The sequence below is a fragment of the Paramacrobiotus metropolitanus genome, unplaced genomic scaffold (genome assembly GCF_019649055.1).
Source record: "Paramacrobiotus metropolitanus isolate TYO unplaced genomic scaffold, Prichtersi_v1.0 Parri_scaffold0000027, whole genome shotgun sequence".
NCBI lineage: Eukaryota > Metazoa > Tardigrada > Eutardigrada > Parachela > Macrobiotidae > Paramacrobiotus > Paramacrobiotus metropolitanus.
This window is the reverse complement of record NW_026570247.1, coordinates 1,230,960-1,256,022: the sequence shown is the minus strand read 5'-3', so window position 1 is coordinate 1,256,022 and position 25,063 is coordinate 1,230,960. Positions and strand designations below refer to the sequence as shown.

The 25,063-nt window shown below is 43.8% G+C and overlaps 2 protein-coding genes across 2 annotated transcripts; both read right to left on the bottom strand.

The window, feature by feature from the left end:
• Window positions 1-3,476: 3,476 nt before the first annotated feature.
• LOC129587922 (uncharacterized) lies at window positions 3,477-6,290 on the bottom strand. The gene is made up of 4 exons (XM_055481891.1): window positions 5,931-6,290; window positions 5,338-5,876; window positions 4,205-4,852; window positions 3,477-3,706 (listed from the first exon to the last, which is right to left on the bottom strand). The coding sequence occupies exons 1-4, from the start codon at window positions 6,093-6,095 to the stop codon at window positions 3,568-3,570; spliced, it is 1,491 nt and encodes a 496-aa protein (XP_055337866.1). The 5' UTR covers window positions 6,096-6,290; the 3' UTR covers window positions 3,477-3,567.
• Window positions 6,291-6,339: 49 nt separating this feature from the next.
• LOC129587923 (coiled-coil domain-containing protein 112-like) lies at window positions 6,340-10,229 on the bottom strand. The gene is made up of 9 exons (XM_055481892.1): window positions 9,742-10,229; window positions 9,336-9,472; window positions 9,180-9,269; window positions 9,037-9,112; window positions 8,781-8,964; window positions 8,211-8,519; window positions 7,616-7,747; window positions 7,414-7,557; window positions 6,340-6,872 (listed from the first exon to the last, which is right to left on the bottom strand). Exons 1-9 carry the CDS (start codon window positions 9,795-9,797, stop codon window positions 6,540-6,542), a joined length of 1,461 nt encoding a protein of 486 aa, XP_055337867.1. The 5' UTR covers window positions 9,798-10,229; the 3' UTR covers window positions 6,340-6,539.
• Window positions 10,230-25,063: the final 14,834 nt, after the last annotated feature.

The following is a 25,063-nucleotide window of genomic DNA, read 5'->3' as shown; positions in this document are numbered from 1 at the left end:
CACTTAAGCCACGCCACGTGAGCCACTGCACTACACCATGAATAGTGCAATCACCGCCAAACTTGTGCGGCTGCGCTGTCGCTGTGTAAATAACACATGTGCACAGTGAAAGTAGTAAAATCGTGCAAGCAAGATAAATGTAGCTGAAACTTGTTGAACTGCGCCAGTGCGTCCGACTGACGAATTCTAATAAATCAGAAAACCCTAAATTAAAACCATCCAGAAACGGTGAGAAACCTCGACAAACGAAAATTAATTACAGGTTAGCAGACGCAGGTAAAACAAAAAAAATCACAGGTTAGTGAGCACAAAAAATTGCCGATATTCACGGGGACCGCTTTGCTTTGGGCTTCGGTGTCGCTTTTTTCTCTTCTCCCTCACCGCTAACAGTTTCTTCGCCTTTGCTATGGACAACAACAAACCCAGCCAAACCCACCCTTAGCTGTGAACCCCACACTTCAAAATCAGTTAATCAAAAGATAGCAAAATCAATCAGATTAATTATACACGCATCTGAAATGCTATGCGTAACCGCACATGCGTGGGGGTTACTGCACTAATCATGGTGTAGTGCAGTGGCTCACGTGGCGTGGCTTAAGTATTTCGTCACTGTTTTTTTAACGACGCATTTGCAAGAAAACGGTTCAAGATATTTTAAAAATTTTAAGTACTCTGTAAAGGGTACGTTATTCTTAACTGGGTAAAGAAAAATACCGGAAGAAAAACGGTTCATGGGGATTGTAATTCAAGGTGGCCACTTTGAACGACCATCGCCCATTCACTTACTATAGGTGGCCAACCGAACGACCGTACGGGTAGGAGAAACTGTAAACCCCGATGAAAAGTTGCGATGCTCTTGAAGCATTTCAACTGGATTTGCTTATACGGCGCTTCCAGGAAGTAATTGACTGAACAGGTTTCAAAAGGATGCGAGGTCACGAAGCAACTGTGATTACGTTTACCAGAATCCAGAAAACACCAGTTTACTGGGTGCCAAGACAGAGTTTAGGTGAGTAAGTAGATTAACTTTCATTTTAATGTTAACCCGTTGACGGGCATTGGCGTTCAGGAGGCGACAAGGTGTTTGGGATTTTTTCCCCAGCGATCGGTAACATTTATTCGTTATCCCTTAATGTAATAAGCAACAGGTGACTTCAAAGCAGCGTTAGAAACACAATTTGAAGTTGTGTCTCAAGTCAATTAAGAACAATAGGTTCGCGAAAATCGCTAATTTCGAGGTTTTCTAACTTCTGTAGGTCGCTCTAATTAACTAATTAGCGGATGAACAAATAAGCCGGAGATAAATCAACAAGGTAGAGTTGACAACGCTTTATTCAAATATGCCTGATATGGATTCTATAAGCTGAACCATAGCTGACCACAGTCCGCCAAAAACTTGTGTCGCCTCCTAAACGCCAATGCCCATGAAGGGTTACGAATTCAAGGGCGGGTGCAATTTCGACAGTTGTTTTTTATTGCATAATCGGATCAAAATTGCTGTCGGTTTGCAGTTTGCACACTAACATGCGCCACACGATTCCGGCTGTCGCAAGCTGGCTAAAACCGCTACCGCTGACTAGCACCCCGGGCGGTCGGCGAAAAAGCAAAATTGTATCAAAAGTTGTCAATCTCCGGACAACAAACAAACAGCGTATAATTAGGACAAAGCAAAAAACAGCACAACACTGTGCGTTCTGCCACGTTTATACCTATGCTGGCGATGTATCGCTTGGGCAAACAAAGACGAGGCAGCCGGGTAGCTTTAGAAAACATGGGAATTTTGAGCTTTGACCAGCCTCTGGCGATTGCAAACTGTAAGGTGCACATTGGTGATGAGCACATTCTTCCGGGTTACATCCGGTTGCTAGTGCGTTCCGAAAAGTGCTAGTGACCAACAATATCTAAACCAGTACCAATCGGCGCCAATCTCCAATGCAGCTGGACCATCCCCCCGCTTTTCCGATAATGGCACCTGCGGCCAAATCCAGAAAAAGTGCCACTGCGCGCAATACAGGCAACTAGGCGTGCAGCAGTGTAATATGCTAAACTGTAAAAAGGGTATTTGTACACAGTACCATATGACTTATGAGACTGTAATAAAAGTTTTAGGAAGCAGAATTGCTACTAGCATCTGTTTTTTTTATATTTCTTTACCTGTAGTAGTGGTCACAATACATGGAAACGAGTTTTGGTAGTTTTTAAGTTTTTGCTGACCAGTGGTCAATGTGTTGACAACTTCTATACTACTGTTTTAAAGTACTTTTTTTGTACTATTTAATGAACTAATTGCTTCTGCTTAATTTCTGTTCGCCTAATTATACAAAATTAAACATTTTTATGCTGTAGATTGTCCATGGGCATTGGCGTTGGCAAGGCGACATAGTCAGCAGACTCAGCACCGCTGACCTATGGTCAGCACAAGCTCACAAAAAATTCCCCTTCTTAATTGATTTTTTTCGTCGAGAAATCCCAATTTTCAAAAGGAAACTCGCACTCCTTCGGGCACCGCCCGCTGGAGGGTTAATCAATAATTATGTAACTTCATACATCAACTGTAGGCCAGCAAATAGCAATACACTCTTCCATATTTTTGTGACTGGAACTGTGAGATTTTTCCAAAAAATGTAAGAATGAATTTTTTCCCAAATAGCAAGCGCGAATTTTTTCCCAAAATGCAACCGTGAAATTTTAATGTAAGCGTGAATTTTTTCCCAAAATGCAAGCGTGAAATTTTTCCCAAAATGGAAGCGTGAATTTTTTCCCAAATGCAAGCGTGAACTTTTTCCCAAAATGCAAGCGTGAATTTTTTCCCAAAATGCAAGCGTGAATTTTTTCCCAAAATGCAGGTGTGAATTTTTTCCCAAAATGCAGGCGTGAATTTTTCCCCGAAAATGCAAGCGTGAATTTTTAATGTAAGCGTGAATTTTTTCCCAAAATGCAAGCGTGAATTTTTAATGTAAGCGTGAATTTTTTCCCAAAATGCAAGCGTGAATTTTTTCTCAAAATGCAGGCGTAAACTTTTTCCCGAAAATGCAAGCGTGAATTTTTTCCCAAAATGCAAGCGTGAATTTTTTCCCAAAATGCAAGCATGAATTTTAATGTAAGCGTGAATTTTTTCCCAAAATGCAAGCGTGAATTTTAATGTAAGCGTGAATTTTTTCCCAAAATGCAAGCGTGAGTTTTTTCCCAAAATGCAGGCATGAATTTTTTCCCAAAATGCAAGCGTGAACTTTTTCCCAAAATGCGGGCATGCATTTTTTCCCAAGATGCAAGCGTGAATTTTTGAATTTTTTTCGAAAATGTGTGCCTGCATGTAAAATGTATGCGCGAATGTAAGTATGCGCGAACATTTTTCGAACATTTACGCGTGACGCTTTACTGATATTTGAGAAGGTACGCGTGAATTTTAATTTAAAAATGTACGTGTAAAAGTTTTCGAAAATGTGCGCGTGCCTTTTTATTATGCATTTGTTTATTATCGCGGGAAGGGGCTGCACGCGATTTACACGGGCTGCACGAAAAACAAGATAATTGAAAAGAGATGATAAAGAAACACGAGTCGGCAAGTTATCTGTCAGGACAGAAATAATTGGCAATTTTGTACAAGCATCGCCGTGTGCACGGGTTGATGTCGTAGATCATGCTGGGCGTGATGCCGGCTAAATCCAGTTTCCTCCCGAACCACTGCGGCCGTGTTGATTCTTTTCTGCAATCAACGACAAATTCCTGATTGCCACAAAATCAGCCATAATTAATTCATCACTTTATTAACGCTGTTCTAGACTTCTACTCTAGTTAATAAACACTCAGTGCGGTGACTCCGGTTGCTTTTGAAAAACAAATTATCCTATGTAAACCACGTATGTAATTAAGAAATTTTTAAATGACAGTAATTTTCTTAAGTGTTATTTCTTAATGTTTTTAATCGAATTCTCTTATATTTTATTCATGACTTACGGTAATATTTATTTTGATATTAATTTTACCAATTGCTATGCTGTTTTTTTTCGCTTTAAAAAGTATTGATAATTACAAAGTCATATAGTAAACAGTAATAAATTAAAAATAAATGATATTAATGAATTAAAGTAATTTATTTAAAAGCATTACAAGAAAAAGTATTAGTTTTTCACTCTGAACAGTTTCATGTATTTATTTTTTATTAATTTGTTTAATTTTGCGAAAGTCTGGCCGGTAAACTTACAACGCCAGCAGTTTCCCGACCAGCTTGACCACTTCCGGCATCTTGATCAGCCGCGGCACAGCCGCCAGGATGGCCTCCCGGTGTTTGGTCTTGACGCCCTCGCCGCGCCGCGCCTCATTCATCAACTGCTCCATCTCCTCCCGCAACCCCTGCATCCCCTCCAGATCCACAATCCCCAGCGTCTCCTCCCGGATCAACGCCGTATTCTCGAACACCTCCGGCCGGTAGATCTCCGGAGTGTCGTCCACCAGGAACACATTGACCAGCCCCACCTCCTCGACGTGCAACGGGAGTAAGAGGAGGTCCGACCACAGCACCCGGATGTGGGAGAGCACCAGCCGCCGGAGGTTGGGGCACAGCGGGAGCATGCGCTGGCGGAGGTCGTGGTGGGAGGCGGTGAAGTGGCGCTCGGCCGGGGTCAGCTGGTGTTTGAGGGGGAGGGCGGGGTCCGGGTGGGGGGTGTTGCGGCAGTCCAGGAGGAGGGACTGGGTGTCGGCCGACAGGGAGAAGGCGTACAGGTTGTCCAGGAAGTCCAGACGGTGCTCGGGGTGGGCGTCCGGGGGCGGGAAGAGGTGGAAGTGCGTGGCAAAGGTCACGGAGCGTTTTACTTCCGGGCTCTCGACCGCCTCTTTGAACGACCGGGACACCCTATCGAAATGTGCATTACTTCACGAACCAACGCGAAAAATAATTTAAAAATTTAAATATCTATTAATAAATGTTTAGGAATTTTTATAAAAATTTATTATAATCTTAAAAAATTGAAAAACGGTTTTCTTCGGATTTTATTAACCCATCGTAGAAAATTTTAATTACTTTATGCAGTTGGATTGGGTAAACTATTGTAAATACTAAGCTTGTTTTGCCGAGGTTAAAACATATACTTTCAAAATTGAAAAATACTGTAAATTGTGGTTTAGCATAATGAATTTTCCAAAAAAAGTTTAAGGAATTATACGTTTCGCTTGGACAGTATAAAAATTCCGTTTTCTAACTTATTGTTACTCCGATTAATTTTGCTATATTTTCAACAACAAACCCGGAAAAACAAATTGTAAAAAATGGCATATTAAATTTAGATATTTTATAATTATTGTAATTACGAATATATTCAAATATTATTTAAATATTACCGGCGCAGTTTCTGCCGCGACACCGCATCGACATGCCCGACCACTTTGGCCAACAGCTCCGCCGGAACATCCCGAAACGACGTCGCGTACTTCCCGCAGATGCACATCCGCAGCGGATACTTCCCCTGCACGAACGCCGGCCGCCGGATATCCTCCAGATTCTCCGTGATACACGGGTCGCGCTTCCGCAGCGCCGCCGTCAACTTGACATTCTGCTTCTCCACGGCGATAATCTGACTGCGCAGGTTCTGCAGATTATTCCGGAACTGATTCTGCAGCCGGGTGATCTCCTTCTTCCTCTCCGCCGGATCGGCCGCTTTCGTCGCCGCGGCTGCTTTAACGGTAGCCTTCTTCGTGACCTTTCGGGGTTTCTTGGGCACCACCGCCCGCGGGGGTGACTCCGCAGGGGGTGGCGGTGTTTTAACTTTTTTAATTTTTATTGGGCGGGGTTTGGCGGTGGGAGGGGGCGTGGCCGGGGATTTCGCCGGTGGGGGGCGCTGCAGTCGCCGCTGCCTGGCGCGACTGGGTTTCTTCAGTTTCTATAATTTTAATTAATATTTATAAATGTTGATAAAATTGGAGAAGGGACGTACCTGCAGTTTGGCCACTTTTCGGGGGCGGTGGACGGGCTGTGAAGGTCCCGGGCGCTCGTCATCCTCCGAGGAACTGGCGTCCCGTTTCTTTTCCGGCTTGGCGGCGATCTTCCGGCGTTTGCGGTAATCATCGTCGTCATCCTCCGAGTATAACTGAAATTCCATTTACTTCAAGCCGGAGAAATCATAAAGGTCACCAGTAATGATAAAAAACAACGGCGACAAATCCCCGGTGAATATTCAAAAATCAATATAATTTATTCTCCATCATCTACATGTACTTTACAATTTTTTATTAACATATCCAATTATATACACATCACATGATCCTTTATACATCGTTTTTTAATGTTCGATATAATTTGCAAATTTTAATTAAAGTAGCAAATTTGCAATGGAAGTTCCATAGCAACTACTCTACTGGCCAAAAATACGGCGCCGCATTTTCCCATAACTGACCATAATACAAATCCGAAACAAATTAAAAATACACAGCATTTTTCTTGGCGGTCGTTTTTCGGAAACAGACCGGCATTTCAACCAATTATAAATCAGCAAAAATGTATTTTGCGTCACCATGCCCGCCTGGCCGTCGGACACCGGTTAAGGTCACAGATGCAGGTCTAGATGGCGGCGCCATTCGGGGAGTTTGAGTTTGGGCAGGTTGAAGATGCTGGCGGAGGCCCGCCAGCTGGTGGTGGGCGGGTCGCGGCCGCCGCCTCCCCCGACGTCGCCCTCGCCGTCCAGGTGACGGTTCCAGGACTCCGTGTGTTGGGTCACGCGCTGCGGGTCGCTGGCCACGTTGCGGCTGGCGCGCCGGCGCAGCTGCTCGGCATGCTGGATGGCGCGGGCTTTGGCCACTAACGTGTCGGCTTCCGACTGCCGGCGCCGCTGGGCTTGGGCCTCCGCCTGGTTGACGCTGCGGGCGCCCATCTCCAGGACCTGCGCGGTCAAAAGAATATTATTTTCTCCATTATCTTTCTTATTATTTTGACATTTTTATGGTTATTACATATGAAAAGACATATTACATATTAAATATGGTTATTACATATTACATATGAACCATAACTTCAAAAAATTTTGTTTAAGGAAATCTATATATGATACACAACACAGCTTAATTAAATGTTTTTTAAAGTTTTATTTGCTAAAATTTAAATTTTTTATTTTTATAAAATTAAATTAATTTTTAACAAAATTTATTTCAGTTTGAGAAAAAGATTATCCTTATTTTTTGTATTATAATCGGGCGTGATTTTAACAAGTGCGTGTAAATAAAACCAACCAATAAGTTAAAAGGGTAACGTGGGTCGTGACCTTTACGGAAATTCCAAATTCTGAAGAAATTTAAGTTGAATTATTTCTACTACTGTATTAATAGCTGTGTTAACTATATTTGAACTTTTTTTGATTGTAAAAAAACGTTAAAAACGGTAAAGGTCACGAATGCCGGCTCGCCGATGGTCGTGAATAAGCGAACCTGTTTGGCGGCGGCATGCCGGCGCTCCTTGGCTTCCTGCAGTTTCCTCTCCTCTTCCAGTTGGATCTGCACTAATTTATCGTCAATCTGGCGGTAGTGCGTGTCCAGTCGGGACTTCAGTTTCGTCTGGTGATCCAGGAATTTCTGCCGATAAGACAGTGCAGATTATGCGTTAATAGCTAGAGGATATCAGTGGGTGTACCTTACGGGCGGCTTCTTCGAGCTGCTGCGACATTTGCGCTTCCTTCGTTTTCTTCTCGATCGTCTCCTTGGTTTTCACTTCTTTGTGGGCGGTAACCACTTCGCGCTGCTTTTCCAGAGTGGCCTTTCGAGCCTAATCAGAACAAACGCACACAACGCAAACGTATTATGCACAATATTTAAAAAATTTAAAAATTAAGTTGTAGTCGTATAAGCATTATTTATTAAACTTTAACCAACGGAAGAAATGTTAAATTAATTTTCCGCTGCTGATTAAAAATATTATTGCTGTGAGAATTAAAGAATATCAACAGAGATATTTTAAATCCTTTACCTAATCAAATACTGTGTTGTACAGTGAGTCGTATCCGATTAGCATATAACTCACTGTACGAAAAGGTGCCAAGTTGACTCGACAACACAGTAATAAAACATAATAAGAAATCAGAATGCACAAATCAAATAAATGAGAATAACAAAAATAATATTACTAAATAAAGTCATAACAATAAATATGGTCAACATAAGAAGTAAATTAACAAAACTCAAACAAAATTTGATAAATAAAATGACTGCATTAAAGCATGCCGAGTGACCTCGTTGTCCTGCGCTTGTTGAGCTTTCTGCTGCGCCGCGGCCTCCTCCACCGCCCGCCGCTGCTGCGCATCCCGCCCCCGGCGCCAGTCGTTGACGGCCTCCTTGCGGGCGGCCTGCAGCAGCTCGAAGGTGTCGTACCATTCTTCGTGCTGCAGGATTTCCTGCGGTGTCCGTGTCGGTATGAGCAGCGCGGCCTTTTCGGCCAACGTCTCGTCGAAGGGACCGTTGCGGAAGCGGAACGAGAGGAACTCGTTGTGATCGTAGGCGTCCCAACCGCCCGTCGGGCCGCCATGGTCCGCGCAGTAGCGCTGCTCGGAAAAAAGTAACAAATTTTATTTCTAAATTTAATTCATTAATTATTAAATTGTTAAATAAAAATTATTTTAATCAGCTATTTATTAAATTGTATTTTTATTAACAAATTTCAAAATTTCAGTTTTAGTTTTTAAATACTCAGTTATTAAACAAAAAAAATTTAGTAAACTGTTAAAATAATTAATTTTTTATTAGTTATCTCCGTTTAATTAACTATTTTTTTTGTATATTTTATTTTGGTTAAATACTATTACGTCGAACTCGGAAACGGCTGTCGGTTTATTGGACGCCGTGGTGGCGGTGGTGTCGCGGTCGCGGTCGCGGGAGGGCGCCGTGGAGACCGCCGTGGACGACGGCCGCTGCGAGGACGCCGCGTCCCGCTGGAGAGAATCCAGTTCCCGGCTCCGCAGGGACTCTTCCGTTTTTAACTTATTGTACCTGCAAAATCAAGAAAAAATAAGCAAAAAAACGAAAATTTTTTAAACAGATTGACAGTGTGAACAGCGTGACCTTTGATCGTTAGTGACCTTGGCGTTGTAGATGGCCTCATTGGCGTTGCGCAGTGTGTCTTGTAGATCGCGGACATCTGTATACGCAGCCATCTCCGCGTGACCTTTAACGTATTTTACACTGTATCGTTTAATTAGGCTTACCGTTGTCGCGGCCGCTTGAAGCTTTCTTGACCAATCCGCTGATGGAGCTGACTTGTGTGGCTAATGATTTCACCGGGTCGCGTTTGTCATCTGTCAACATAAGCCAGTTAAAACCGGGAATGCTGAAAAAAAATGTGGGTAGAATTAAGCGCTTACATTCCGAGCCGTAGGACAACGCGGCGGGCTGATCCGACAGACGGCGTACACTGTCGGATAAATCAGGGTTGTCGTGCTCCAGAGTGCTGGCTAGCTGGCGTAGCGAGCTGCTGGCATCTTTGCGCACGTGGGCAATTCTGATTCAAAACGTTTTTAATGATGGATCAAGTTTTATTTCTATGATTTTTCGACTTCTTTCTTATGACAACTGGTACTTAACTTTTTAAATGATGGTACGTACCATCATTTAAAAACTTTCCAGTTGTCATAAAATGCTTATCTATCATAAAATCATTGTATGAAACGATTTAATGATGGATAAGCATTTATACGAGTACGATGTAGGTACAGTAAAATACAATAATAATTTGGGTGGAAAAAAAACGGAAAATTAACGTGTGCTTACTGCTGACGAAGCTTGTCGCATTCTTTTCCAAACAACACTTTTCTGTCTCTTTCCATTAAATGTACGAGTAATTATTGTCGCGCTTAATGAATTTCCAACAGAGATTTAACCAAATGCACTCCACAATTATGAATTATCATGAAATCAAGTGCAAAATTCCCCGAAAAATTATTTTATTAGTGTTTTTGATTTGCGTGCACATATGAACTTTATAATCCGTGTCGAAGCTTTACGAGAATGAGAAGTGAAAAGGAAGACGAGGTGTATTCCCAGTTTAGCGCTGTAATATAAAAGGAGACACGACACTTGGCATAAGCACATCACACACTGAAAATTTATGTGACATAAATTGTAAGCAAAAATCACCTAATACGACTATTTTTTGAATAGTACGAGTATAATAAGTAATCTGTCACATATATTATTGATCTTTATTACGCAAATTTTTTTTAATACTTAGTATTCGTACAGCACCTACAAAGCTACAATACACCCTCACGAAATCCGAAAGATAACAAAATTATTAGGAAATGATGCACTTACGTACTGTAAATCCATACCTCCCCTATAATTCTGTTGCACTTGTTAATTTTTGTATGCGTACGAATTTGACCTGATAATATTGATCCCGTTTGTTACCGTAGTGACGTATGCTTTCCATTGATTTTCGTATTACGGTTAAACTACAAATTTGTATAAGTACTTATCTAAATTAAACACTCCACTGCAGTTTCAGTCTACCAGAAAACCGTCGTACTCAAAACTTCACTGACAGCATAAAGTGCCATTACATAACCGTATTTTTAATGTTGTATTTATAAAGTCTCTGTGATACATCCGACATTATTCTGCACTATGGACAACCGTGCTGTGCTCGTACTCCTCGCCGTCGTCCTGCTGGCCTCCATCCACAACAGCCAGGCCCAGCCGGAGGACACTAACGCCCTGCAGCCGCTGGTCCGCTACGGCGCTTACCTAGCCCCCGCCCCCGGACGGCAGTTGGCCGACGACGAGGCCCTGCCGGCGGAGCGCAGTCGGCGCTGGGCGCATGATTTCTGCTGTGCCGTCTGGCTGACCTTCTGCTGCCGCTGGGACTAACCGCCTGTCGCGGACAAGGAACACCCAAAAGTGACCTTTACATCTACCATATTGTATCAGCAATAATGCTGCAGAAATCTTCTACCCACGCCAACAACACCGCTCCAGTAGGCATCCTCGCGCATTTTCCTACGGAAATATCAGTTTGCTAATACCTGTTGTGTGTTCGTTCTCGTTTGAAGTCGTTTTCATGTTTTGCACAACCATTCAAATGATTTTATGGCGACTAACGCGACAAGAGAATAAAACATCACTGTCGCGACTACTTGTTTTTATTGTTGTAGGGTAACTTTAAAGATCATCGATCAGTGTCTTAATACTGGGCAAAAACTAGGATTGTAGAGATAAAGGTCACTGCTGAGATACAGTTCACAGTGACCAGTAGTCCGCTGGCAAACGTTTACTCCAGAAATGTTCTGAAAAGGCAGTCTCGGCCCACTTAAACAGCTTTTAGCGGCAACTCCTCATCACTTTTGGATTGGTTGAAAGGTCACCAATGTACGCTATAAGGCAACCGTGGGCATTCTGACAGTGGAAATCCCGGAGTATAGAAATCATAAATTTATCAGTTGGAGATGCAGCTTCTCGCTTTCGCGTAGATTTACGAGAAGGTACATAACTATACCACAACTGAGCTTATTTGCTCATATTCTGTCGTTGAGTCAGGTCGGTAAGGTCGATTGTTACGGCATTTATTCATCTGGTTCTGGTCTCTTCCGCGGATAACGCCCCGACATACAGAAATGACGCCGGTATATGTCTATGTACAATCACGGATTGTACACAGACATATACCGGCGTCATTTCTGTATGTCGGGGCGTTATCCGTGATCCGGCGCTGAGTATAATTCGGGAACCCCATAATTCACCGGGTTCCTAGAACCCAGCATCGCCGGAGACACCGGCGGAACGTTGGATAGAAGGCCACGTAGAAAAAGAAGGGCAGCAGGTCCTTCACCCAGTTGAAGAACAAATACGGCAAGTACAGTGCGTAGCCCATACCCAGTTGCCGGATGTAGGCAGAATAGAAGCCCCGCGCGATCACCTGACACGCCACCGTGGCGGTCACCACGGCGGCACCGGCCAGAACGTTCTTGGCCATGTCCGCCAGTTGTTCGGCGCCGCTGGACGCCGGTTCCTCCCCCCGCGCGGGGTGTACCCGCCCGCGGGTCCCGTGCCATTTCAGCCGAAAAGCGGTGTAGATCAGGCGCAGTTGCGGTAGACCGGAAGCAGTCAGGAGGCCAAAGAAGCCGGTATTGAAGACCGCCGTCGCCCAGGGATAATCAGATAGATTGAGGTAGGCCTCACGGTTGCACGGGAACATGAGCGTGCTGCGGCCCAGGACGATGTAGAAGGTGGTGTAGAAGAGGAAGATCCCGCCGTCGAGAATGACGTGACTTAGGATTATGGTGCGTTTGGTGGCGTGCTGCCGGTAGAAGCGCGGGAACTCCACAAAGAGCCACCTGTTATATATAAACTGGGTTTCGGAAATTTTTTCTAACCATGTGAGGCTCATACATCTTCGAACGATGATACAGGGTTACGGCACTGGCCAGCGCAGCCGCCTTATGTGAAAACCTGTATAGTGCGCATACAGTAATAATGCTAATAATAAAGTGGAAATCGACCAATTAGTCCGCTGCTGAAAAATTAAAAATAAAACTGATTAAAATAAATTTTATCGCCAGCGCTGGGATCGAATAGAGAAGCGCTTGTTTGCGCAGTATGCGTTAAAACGAAGCATCGACTTTTTCGTCGCACAGTAATTGGCCTGATCTACAGGGATGTTGACCATATGAATGTTGTCTAAGCGGTTCACCATGTCTCACTACCTGCTCTGACTAGCTTGCCATGAGCGTAGCATGAGTCTAGATAGTACATTATCGGAAGGTACAGATCGTGTTTCTAAACTTGATTATACTGTAGCTGTGTTTCTTCTTCCGTTCTTACGGGACGTCGTTCTAATATACTAGACCTGCGATCTTGGCCCCACAGTATGGCGTACCAAACGGGCCAGAGTTTATCCAGACAAATGCTAATGACAACTGCTTTTTCAACATTAAACAAATGCTACTGACAAATGCTTTTCACTACCAGACAAATGCTTTTAGAAAAAAACTTTAACAGACAAATGCTACTGACAAACGTTTTTTTCGCTATCAAACAAATGCTTTTAGAAAAAACTTTAACAGACAAATGCTACTGACAAATGTTTTTTTACTATCAAACAAATGCTACTGACAAATGCTTTACACTACCACCGCAAATCTGATTGCGGACTTCGAAACTTTTTCACATTTGAAAATTCCAATTCCACTCTTCCAGTTACAGGGAATTTATTGGAGATCACTGTAGTTTGGTGGGATTGGTCTGAAACCATTTGTTTGATAGTGAAAAAAACATTTGTTAGTAGCATTTGTCTGTTAAAGTTTTTTCTAAAAGCATTTGTCTGGTAGGGAAAAGCATTTGTCAGTAGCATTTGTTTAATGTTGAAAAAGCATTTGTCGTTAGCATTTGTCTGGATAAACTCTGGCCCACTTGGTACGCCATACCACAGTGCCCACACTATCTGTAAACTGGTCTTTCTCGATTCTGGTAATCGTAATCATAGCTGCTTCGTGACCGCCCATCCTTTTCCAACCTGAACAGTCATTTGCTCTACAATGGAAGCGCCGAGTGAGCAATTCCAGTTGAGATGCTTTAAGACCGTCGTTTAATATATTCCCGTTAACTGCCGACCACACGTACGTACCGGTCCAGACTGATGAGGAGGATGGTCCCGTTGACCCAGGTGGTCAACATCGCGCCACCGGCCAGGGTGATGGCGTTGGGCCAGGTGCTGGCGAGGGTCGGGTCGATGAGGCGATTGATGGGGCCGATGGTCCCGATGATCCCGCGGGACAGCTCCCCGGCCGACAGGATGATGTGGTGTACCAGGAACAGCGGTTTGCGGCGCCAGAGAGCGAAGACGCGCAGGTTAAGGAGCGAGACGAGGAGGATCAGCCAGTTGGGGAGAATCTGCGTCAGGATCTGCAGACGGAAGAGCGGTGAGGCGGACCATGTCCAGCAAGTAGCGTTGGTGAAGGCGGATATGTTGAGTAATAGTGGGGTAGTGTTGAGGGAATGCAACATGGCGGGACGGGACTTTTCATACAATACTTGGTAAAACAATTTCAGATTCGTGTACTCGTATTGAAATTCAGTTATTATCGGCTCGCGTTTTTCCCTAACCGGAAGTTGGGTATAATATAAACCTAAGCAGCATATATACGTATTGCGTTCTCGTGCAAATCAAATAATTACGTACTCAAACCGTAATAAAGTCCTGAAATTCAGAATACGGCCGTTTACATCAAACTGGTAATAATGTGGGGATTTTCTGCTGCGTTATATATTTTGCATGGAAAGTGTAAAACTCGCACCGTACGGGATGCTAGAGTCTATCGTCTTCCGTAAGCAATGTGCGGTTCAGTTTGTCTAAGCGCAAATTACCTACTTGAAATTAGACATACGGTGTACCGGTCGACTGCACAATGGATAATGAATAATAATTACAAGGAAACCAACAAAAAGATCTGGATGAGTCTGCATGAGCCTTAGCACAATTAAGCCGGTACATAAGGTAAGGGCGTCAAGCCGACTGTTTTGTGCCCTAATTAGAGGCTGTCATTTGCACTACATTTTCTCTACGGAGAAAAAGCCGTATCCCGTATGATTAGCAATGAATGCCGCTTGTACAATAGTTAATCATAATTTTAAGGTGTTTTAGTTTGCTTATTATACGCGGCTGGATGCCGCGGTAGATATCAAACATATACATATAGCCAGGCCGGAAAGTCCACATGATCAGTTAGTGCCGAAGTCGCACCCGGGCATTTGGGAGTGTGACATTTCGCCGCAATTAAATTCGACGCACCGATTTTTCGCCGCGAAGACATTTCGCCGCGGGACATTCTGACGCTGGGACACTTCGGTTTGGGACAATTTGCATTGAAACATTTTAACTTTGCGACTTTTTGACGCAAGACGTCTGGTCGCGGACACTTCGCCGCAAAAGAATTGACACGCTTAATTTTCCGGGTTACTTGGAAGGTTTTCTTAGGTTTTTAGGTTTCTTAGGTTTTTTAGATTTTTTGGGTTTCTTATTTTTCTTACGTTTTTTAGGTTTCTTAGGTTTTTTAGGTTTCTTAGGTTTCATAAATTTCTAAGGTTTTTTGGGTTTCTTAGGTTATTTTCTTCAGTGTCCCTCAATTATTTTTAGGTGTTCCTGGACTTAGGTGAAATTTCAATTGGCCTTATTGAAAGTTTCAATAAGGCCGTCTGCTAAAGTGGACTTTTCGTCGAAACAGCCTCGCGGCGAAATGTATCGGCGTCTAAACGGGTTTGCGACGAAATGTCTCGAGGTGTGATGTCCAGCCGACTAAATGTCCCGCGACGAAACGTCGCGAGGCGAGATGACCTCGCGGCGAAATGTCTGCGACCAAAAGTCCTGCGACGAGTTGTCGGCGGCGAAATGTCGCGGTGCCGCAGAAGTTCATCAAAATGTGTGCAATACCTTCAGTTAATGTACCGCGACAGCGTATTGATTATACTTTTAATAGGCATCCAGAACAACAAGGCCGCGCAATTGCGATCATACTGCCCCGTAAGAAAAAGTTATAATCAATGTTTCAGCATGAAGTAATCGGCACTTTCAGCACATATATCTAACCGGTTCGCTGTCCTGCATACCGACGTGCCACTACTCTACGATCATGCGGCAAGTTTACCCGCAATTTAAACCCTCGTAAAACCAACGTTCATATCCTGAAAGTAGTCTGCGATCCGCACACCAATTCATTACATAGGAATACCGAATCACTATCCTCGAAGACTACAAATTACACGAATATCGTTCGGAAATAAGAACGGTTTCTTACGTACGTGCCCGGTACATAGCGTCAAAAACGGGATACGTACATAAAAACTGTCGCTTTCGCGCACTCGGAATCACTGTTTTGTAATACTTTATTGCTATTCTAAGGCTAAATGATTTGTATACATTTTTCTGGTCTCATTTACTCACATCCTACTGGTCTTTCCTTTAACGGGAAATGAGGCAGCACACGCCAGTGACGCCAATAGCGAGTATAATTCGGCGACAACAGAATACGGTGCCGAGTACCATTCGGGCATTTGATTATTTATCGGGTTCCTGTAACCCAGCACCTCCGGAGACACCGGCGGAACGTGGGATAGAAGGCCACGTAGAAGAAGAACGGCAGCAGGTCCTTCACCCAGTTGAAGAACAAATACGGCATGTACAGCGCATACCCCATCCCCTGCCGGATGTAAAAAGAGTAGAAGACCCGCGCAATCACCTGACACACCACCGTGGCGGTCACCACGGCGGCACCGGCCAGGATGTTCTTGGCCATGTCCGCCAGCTGTTCGGCGCCGCTGGACGCCGGCTCATTCCCCAGCGCAGGGTGAACCCGCCCGCGGGTCCCGTGCCATTTTAGCCGGAGAGCGGTGTAGATTAGGCGCAGTTGCGGTAGGGCGGAAGCCGTCAGCATAGCGAAGAAGCCGGTGTTGGAGACGACCGTTGCCCACGGGTAATCAGATAGATTGAAGAAGGCCTCGCGGTTACACGGGAAGTGTAGGGTACTGCGGCCCAGGGCGACGTAGAAGACGGTGTAGAAGAGGAGGATCCCCCCGGCCAGGATGACATGGCATAGGATGATGCTGCGGTGGGTGGCGTGCTGTCGGTAAAAACGCGGGAACTCCACGAAGAGCCATCTGTATAAAGTGTTTTTCGAAAAATTTTGTTAACCATGTAATGCCTAGTCGATATGATACAGTTTATTAAATACCGCATGAGCAGTGCGCCAGGTTTATATAAAAAACTGTGTTACGGGTAGTGCTCGATCGTGCCACAGCTTGCTTGGATGCTTCCGTATATGGCGATGCTCTGTTCAATTTCAAAACAGAACACCGCCATATACGGAAGCATAGTATTTTCTAATTTCTATGTGTCACCCTGTCATTGTTCTAAGTGCCGAGTGCTTTTGATAATTAGCGCTGCTGATGATCATCATCAGTTGTGAAAATGTTTTTAGTGGGAATTCCGGTGAATCTTCAGTTAACGGATGGAATTCATTTTGGTCTTATAAAATTCGGCTTGTTCTCGATGCTCCATGTTGGCGAATACAGATGATGAAATTCGGAAGGAACGCTTCGTTTTTCGGTTTTCGATAATCTGTTTACGATTTTTCGGTTAACTATTGCACGTTTCTGGAGAGTAGGAAATTCATAAAATTCACAAACTGTTCGTAGAAGGCGATCAATCATAACTGGGTTTTTGAACGGAACGCAAAATACACTGCAGATTGCGGTAGCGAGAAATATAGTTTGAAATTCAAATTCCTTGTCATCATGAATTCGGCCGATAGTACGATACAGGCGATTCCATCGTCGATCCAAGGTCTATTCTGTTGAATCGCACGCTTGAGTATTACCGGTTCTCTCGCGGCCTGGCCTGTATACAGGCCGAAAGGATATTTATCAACCACGTACGTAGTTAATAAATATCCTTTCGATTCCGGAATGCGCATCTTTGAGCGATATGTCCAACATTATCGCATAAACAACATATCGGGCGTCCATTTGGTATTCCCAGCCCCCAGGTAACGGTTACGGTCGGTGTATTTGTCCAGCTGTGTTCCGTAGTCGCACAACTTCAGCGGTCAGGTGTTGTCGATCAGCGTTGGTCGTCCGCATTTTTTCGTTCGAATTCGGAAAGTAAAACTTGAACTTCGTTGACCCGGCTTAGAAGGATAGTAAACAGTTCGATGGCTTCGAAATCACGAAGAGAATTCGGTGGTTCTGTCGGTAACAAGGCAGGTGGACGCGATGCGTATTAAGCCGGTGATAATTATTAATATTATTTTTTGTAATATTTTGCTGCATTTTTACCGACCAGATATTGCAGTCTTGTTAAACGGATTGTCTGCTCCTGATACATGAATGAATGAATGCGGCGCAATGCGCCGAAGAGTTATGATAATATCGTCGTGACATAATTTGCACCGAGCGCGAAGCGCGAGGTGCTGCAATAAGTCTTCGTCAAGAGCATAAAATTTGTCTGATGCCACGAAAGAGCGTACGTCACGCTTTTCCAATTCCACAACCCCAATATCATTTCCCAGTGGTACTGGCGCTCGCGCTCGTGCAATAATGTGGTTCACAACCACCGCTACTCGGGTAGTTATTAAAGAACAACATTATTAATTCAAAAGATCACGATAAGGATGGGAGAGGTAACGTTAAATGACACGGTCGTCGCATAGTGTGGCAAATGGGAAACAAACAAGGTCACCCAAAACGTGCGGCTCGGTACGGTCGGCGGTGGAAAGGTCACCCGGGGGTCCGATCTGGTACGGCCTCGCAATGTCTGGCTTGACATTTGGAGGCCGTACCAGATCGGAACCCCTCGGCACGGGCACGGGCTGTACGACGTGCCCTGACATGGCGGGATCGACGACACGGCTGAATGATAATCATACATTTAATATGTTATCTGCCCATAGAATGGTGACAGTACGTCTGGCTTTAAGATTGTATGGCCTGGGTTCGATTCCTAGAGTAGGTTGGGTACTTTCATCTCATAAAATCAAACCAAAAAAAGCAAACAATTTTCTAAGTGAACCAAATGTAACATGATTTATCATGTGTACATGCACAACGTATGTACTGGTCGTTGGCATAACAGTAACATTGAGTTGTTACACAACTCACTGGCCAACAGAGTTGTTACACAATGCATAAGTGCCGGTTGGCGTTCGAGCCACAGTGCGTTGCTGTATAACGCACTGGCCAACAAAGGCATATTACGCAACACGGAAGTGCATCCGTTTGAATGTCATAACTTCTATTCACTATACGCCAATAACGTTGTGTAACTGGACGTTGTCTTGTCCATCTGTTCTCATATATAAGTCCTATGTTTTCAATACTAAAAATCGTTGATAGTTTTAGTCAGTCTTAGATCAATAAAGACTTATACCATCTAGCCAGCTTTGAGTTACAGTTAGTAAGAACCTACGTTACAAATGGTGGCTCCAGTGGTCTTTAAAGTGTTTACTATCAACCTCCATTGACCTTTCCACACTGATCCCACTGTATCTACCGATCTTTATGGATTACAATGGATTACATTTGACCTTTATGTACTAAACTGACATCATAGTTCCATACAGCTTACAACATAAGTGAACTATCGGTTCCGATCCAGCTGTCTACATCTGACATTTCAGTCCGATTCCTGTTTCTACTATAACCCTGACCTTTCCATATTTGTCCACCATATGTACTGAACGGATTACTCTGTGACCTCTTATCAGTTGATGCCGAACACTCGTAGTAACACCGACATACCGGATAAGAATTTTGAGCAAACCGACATCGAGCTGCGCCTTGCCAACCAGGCAGGTAAGACACGCAATACTGACAATAGAGCGACAGACACAGACAGTGACCTTTCCACAACATCAACGCCAAATCCAGCAACAATGACCACTATCACATTTGAGGATACCCAAGTGCAAGCAATCCATACAGGACTACAACCACTGATTTCAAAACACGACATCCTCAGACGGTTTAGCCTAAACGACATCCCAATCCTAATTAACCTTTACAACGTGATCACTGTTACTGACGAAGCTGACGCACTATCCCAACTCCAAAATGGAACTTTTCCATTCAAGATGTCCAAGGCTGACCTTAAAGCATTGTATCTAGCAACAAAGGATAGGGCCTTCCAGTCATTAATCAACACAAACAATGTGTACGGAAGAAAGATCGACCAACTTCTTCAAGAAATGACCTCACTTAAACAACAACAACAGCAACAACAACAGCAACAACAACAGCAGCAACAACAACAGCAGCAACAACAACAGCAACAACAACAGCAACAAACTGGATCAACTCCCATTACTACCATTCTTCAAACGTCCGGAATGCAACTTTCTCCTAAAGATTTCCCGAAATTTGGCGGTGAGTCACACGAAGATGTACGCGAGTTTACCGAACGCTACGAAAGTTTTACCCGAGTTTATGGATGGACGGAAGCGACAAAACTGACGAATCTTAACTTGTGCTTCATCAACAATGCCTTAAGATGGTGGGAATCGGAGCAAACCAAACATGTAACCTGGATCAGCGCGAAGAACGCCCTGCTTAAAATTTTTGGCCCTACTGACCTGGACTACGACCTGAAGAAGGAAGAATACCAGAACCTAGCGAAGTCGGATCCTCCATCATACGTCACGAAAGTCCTGAAAATGTTTGATGTCATCAACCCTACAGCCACTGAGCACGAAAAGGCGAACGAATTATTTCGTGAACTCCCGACACGCATGAAATCGAACTTTGTCACCAATCGACCGACAACCGTAGCCCAGTTCCTGGACAAGCTGAAGACCGAGGCAACTAAGGAGCAGTACAAGGAAAAGGCCCAAAGGGAATCAGAGGCTGATGACTCAAAAGCAAAGGTTTTCTTTACGGAAACACGGAACAGCGAAATAACTGATTTGTCTAAACGCCTGGATCAAGTAGTCAACATTGTGGAAAACATAACACGAGGATCCCAGCCCAACTTGCGGCGTAACGAAAGCCGATTTAACGGACGCAACACTCGTTCAGATGCAATATGTCACCGCTGTGGTAATAAAGGTCATATGCAGAAGGACTGTTGGACAAAATGCAATAAATGTGGAAGAAAAGGTCATGTCGCTCGCGAATGCAGAAGCCAGGGACGAAATACGGACCAGAATTACAGAAGAAACCCGAACAATTTTTCCAGGGGAGGAAATTCTAACCGCGACAGTAATAATAACAACAGGCAACCGTCGTACTTCAGCTACGAAGAACACGACGACACACTGGAAATACCTGAGTTAAACTAAAGGCCGTGGCAGATAAGGCTCTTTTGCTACGGTAAACAATCAACTGGTCTGTACAAATTCGACATCCGGCGCAATAACCTGCAAAGTACGAGTTGACAATGAGCCAATAGAAGCCATCGTAGATACCGGATCAGGAATTTCAATAATAAATCAGAAATTTTTTGAGAAAAAGAATTTGACTAAACAACCATGGAACGGTACCATCGCAACGTCCGCATCAGGTGATAAACTCAACATTTCAGGATCATGCAGAGTCCCCATAGATTTGATGAAAGAGAGAGTTTGGGTGAAAGCAGCCATACTAGAGGGGTTCCCATATGCCATGCTGCTTGGGACCGACTATCTTCGGTCAACACCCTTTGTGATTGATTTCAAACAAAATAAAGTCTTCAATCCCAGGGCACGTCTAATGGCCGATTTAAAGAACACCATGCCAGTACCATCCACGAATACGCTACTCCGCAACCGGACATCCTCAGCACAACCTTTGCCCAAGTTTGGCCGATTTGGTCGGAGGGTTGGAGATGTACGAACACCCAATCAAACGCGCGATGAGAGGGAGGAGCAGCACTGTTCATCAGTGAAGAACCTAGGAATCACTGAAGGCATGATGTTAACAAAGAAGTCTCCGGAGAAGAAAGAAGTAGAGAGAGAAGAGAAGAAAGAAGAGAGAAGAGAAAAGATTGAAGAAGAGAGAGATAAAGAAAGAGAAGAGGAGGAGAAGGCGTACGCAGAAGAAAATGGGCAGTTAAGCCCGAAAGACCTCCTGGGGGACTCATCAAAATTTATAGAGGACCAGCTGTCAATGGCCGACATTGAAGATATGGTCAAGCTAGGACCGGAACTCACCGGTGAAGAGAAGAAAATGCTCCTGAAATTACTGTTTAAATACCGCGAGATTTTTCCAACGAAGCAATCACCAATGGGACGTGCAAATTGTGCGAAGTGTTAAATCGACACCGGTAATAACGAACCAACATCAAGGCACCTGAGACGATTTTCTCAGTGGGAACGTGAGGCAATTGATAAGCAAATAGATGAATGGATACACCTAGGAATAATATCACCTTGCCAATCCCAGTATGCAGCTAATTTAGTTCCAATACAACAAAAAGATAAAATTCGTATATGTGTGGATTATCGGGACCTCAACAAAATTACTGTCAAAGATAAATACCCGATTCCAAGGATCGATGACTGCTTAGAATCGCTTAGAGGTAGTAAATATTTTACTAGTCTAGATCTAGTTCAAGGATACCTGCAAATTCCGATTGAAGAATCATCCAAGGTGAAAACAGCTTTCCTTACTTCGACAAACCAATACCAATTCGAGGTGATGCCTTTTGGCCTTACCAATGCCCCCGCGACATTCCAGCGCATGATGAATAAAATTTTTACCGGATTAATCGGCCAATACATCGTTATTTACCTGGATGATATAAACATCCATAGCCGGACATTTCAGGAACACCTTGAGCATTTAGAAACAGTTTTACTAAGATTAACGGCAGCAGGACTAAAACTTAAACCATCAAAGTGCAACTTTGGACACCGTGAAGTAGAATTTTTGGGACATCTTGTCAATCCAGACGGCATATTTCCCAATCCCAAAAAAGTAGAAGCCATACAAAACTACCAAGCCCCGACAACCAGGAAACAACTTCGAGGATTTATCGGGATGGTCGGATATTACAGCAAGTTTATCCCGAACCTCGCTACAATATCGGCACCCTTACATCAACTGACCTGCAAAGACACACCTTTCCAGTGGACAGAAACACAGCAGAAAGCTTTTGAAACATTGAAGCGAGCATTAACAACGAAACCCATTCTGGCACATTTCGACCGGAATTTACGGCACATAGTGGAGACGGACGCCAGTGGTGTTGGACTCGGTGCTGTTCTACACCAAGTCGGAAACGACGGAAGGAAAACGGTCATCACCTACGCGAGTAAAGCTTTATCAAAATCCGAACGGAACTACAGCGCCACGGAACAGGAATTATTAGCAGTAGTGTGGGCACTCGACAAGTTTCGCCCATATATAGGCGATCCAAATAGAACTTTTGAAGTTATAACGGACCACAATGCTCTGCGAGGACTTATAAACGCAAAGAATCTTACAGGACGTCACGCACGTTGGATTTTAAGGTTACGGCAGTATAATTTTAATATCGGATACAGAGCCGGAAAAGAGAACGTTGTCGCCGATTGCCTGTCAAGATATCCTTTCGACAATTCCAACACGCCTAAAAATCTGAAATTTGCCAACCCGTTATTTCACATAACGACTTCCAACCTAAAACAAGAGCAACAGACAGACAACTTCTGCAGGCGAATTTCCAGTATCCTTAAAGGCCCGACGCACATCGAAGCCTATAAATACCGGCGTACACGATTCACGTTGATAGCTGACTTACTGTATCGCATAGCATACCGGAACGATAAAATGGTTACCCTGTTAGTCATCCCAAGATCAATGCAGAGAGAAGTTTTGCATAATGCACACGACGCAAATGGACATTTTGGAACTGAGAAAATGTATCACCAACTTCACGACAAATATTACTGGCCCGGCATGACGGACTCCATATCTGCATATATTAAACAATGTATTTCCTGTAATGTTAAAAGCCTCCACCAGGCAAACCATCAGGTTTGATGCAACCGTTTCCCGTGGAAGGACCTTGGCACACCATCGGAATAGACTATCAAGGCCCGTATACAACATCCTCAAAGGGAACCAATACGTTATAGTTGCAATCGACCACCTGTCCAAGTGGATAGAAACAAAAGCCGTAAGAAATGCCACAGCAGAGAACGCCGCTAAATTTATAATGGAGCAAATCATCCTACGTCATGGGGTACCAAAATACATCGTATCCGATCGAGGGAGACATTTTTGCAATGATCTTTTGTCACAGTTGACGAAGCTTCTAAACTGCAAACAACGGTTTACGACTTCATATCATCCACAAAGTAATGGAATGACAGAGCGAGCAAACAAGACTATTGCCGAATGTCTGTCGAAATACTGCGACGACCACAACAAATGGGATAACTACTTGCCCTTCGTAACACACTGCATTAATACAACCGTCAACGCCACTACAAAATACTCTCCATACGAACTCCTACATGGACGCCAAGCAACATCTGCCCTCGACACAGCATTAAACCAACCGGAAGCCTTTCACGACCTTGACCATTATGTGAGAGAGACTACGGAATATATAAAAGATGCACAGGAATTAGCCAAACTACGATGTATTGATGGAAACGAAAGAAATCAAGTACCGTATAACGAGAGGAGAGTAGCTGCGCAGTACGAACCAAATGACCTTGTGTACCGCTGGAACGTACCTCGGCTTGTTAACAAAGATGGCAAAATTATCCCAGCCGACACTCGGCTTACCACCAAACTGCTTAAACATTGGCACGGACCGTATCGCGTAATCCGACAGTTGAACAACGTTAACTACGAAATTGAGAACATAAACGGAAAACGCAAGAAGGACGTTGTCCACGTTTCCCAACTGAAACCGTGGTACGACAAGTTAGATGAAGAGGAGAATATCCAACTCGCTAAAACGACTCCAAAAGAACAACATACAACAGAGAACAGAGACATTGGAAGCAACACCAAAACACCACACAGGGACAACAATGAGCCAAGATACAATTTACGTGAAAGAAAAACAAGACCAGTTTATAAATAATTTTCAATTATTTTTTCTTTAGAAGGGGAGTGTAACATGATTTATCATGTGTACATGCACAACGTATGTACTGGTCGTTGGCATAACAGTAACATTGAGTTGTTACACAACTCACTGGCCAACAGAGTTGTTACACAATGCATAAGTGCCGGTTGGCGTTCGAGCCACAGTGCGTTGCTGTATAACGCACTGGCCAACAAAGGCATATTACGCAACACGGAAGTGCATCCGTTTGAATGTCATAACTTCTATTCACTATACGCCAATAACGTTGTGTAACTGGACGTTGTCTTGTCCATCTGTTCTCATATATAAGTCCTATGTTTTCAATACTAAAAATCGTTGATAGTTTTAGTCAGTCTTAGATCAATAAAGACTTATACCATCTAGCCAGCTTTGAGTTACAGTTAGTAAGAACCTACGTTACACTGGGTTCGATTCCTAGAGTAGGTTGGGTACTTTCATCTCATAAAATCAAACCAAAAAAAGCAAACAATTTTCTAAGTGAACCAAAAAACTTTTTCCAGTAGCCTGGTAAGATATCTCCGTTAACAG

Coding starts and splice junctions, on each gene's coding strand:
- LOC129587922 (XM_055481891.1), bottom strand. CDS start 6,095: ATGGAATTTCAGTTATACTCGGAGGATGACGACGATGATTACCGCAAA. Junction 4,853..5,337: donor TCGCGGCAGAAACTGCGCCG/GTAATATTTAAA, acceptor ACATTTCGATAG/GGTGTCCCGGTCGTTCAAAG. Junction 3,707..4,204: donor GTCGGGAAACTGCTGGCGTT/GTAAGTTTACCG, acceptor CGTTGATTGCAG/AAAAGAATCAACACGGCCGC.
- LOC129587923 (XM_055481892.1), bottom strand. CDS start 9,797: ATGGAAAGAGACAGAAAAGTGTTGTTTGGAAAAGAATGCGACAAGCTT. Junction 9,270..9,335: donor GTTGTCCTACGGCTCGGAAT/GTAAGCGCTTAA, acceptor TTATGTTGACAG/ATGACAAACGCGACCCGGTG. Junction 9,113..9,179: donor TTCAAGCGGCCGCGACAACG/GTAAGCCTAATT, acceptor CTGCGTATACAG/ATGTCCGCGATCTACAAGAC.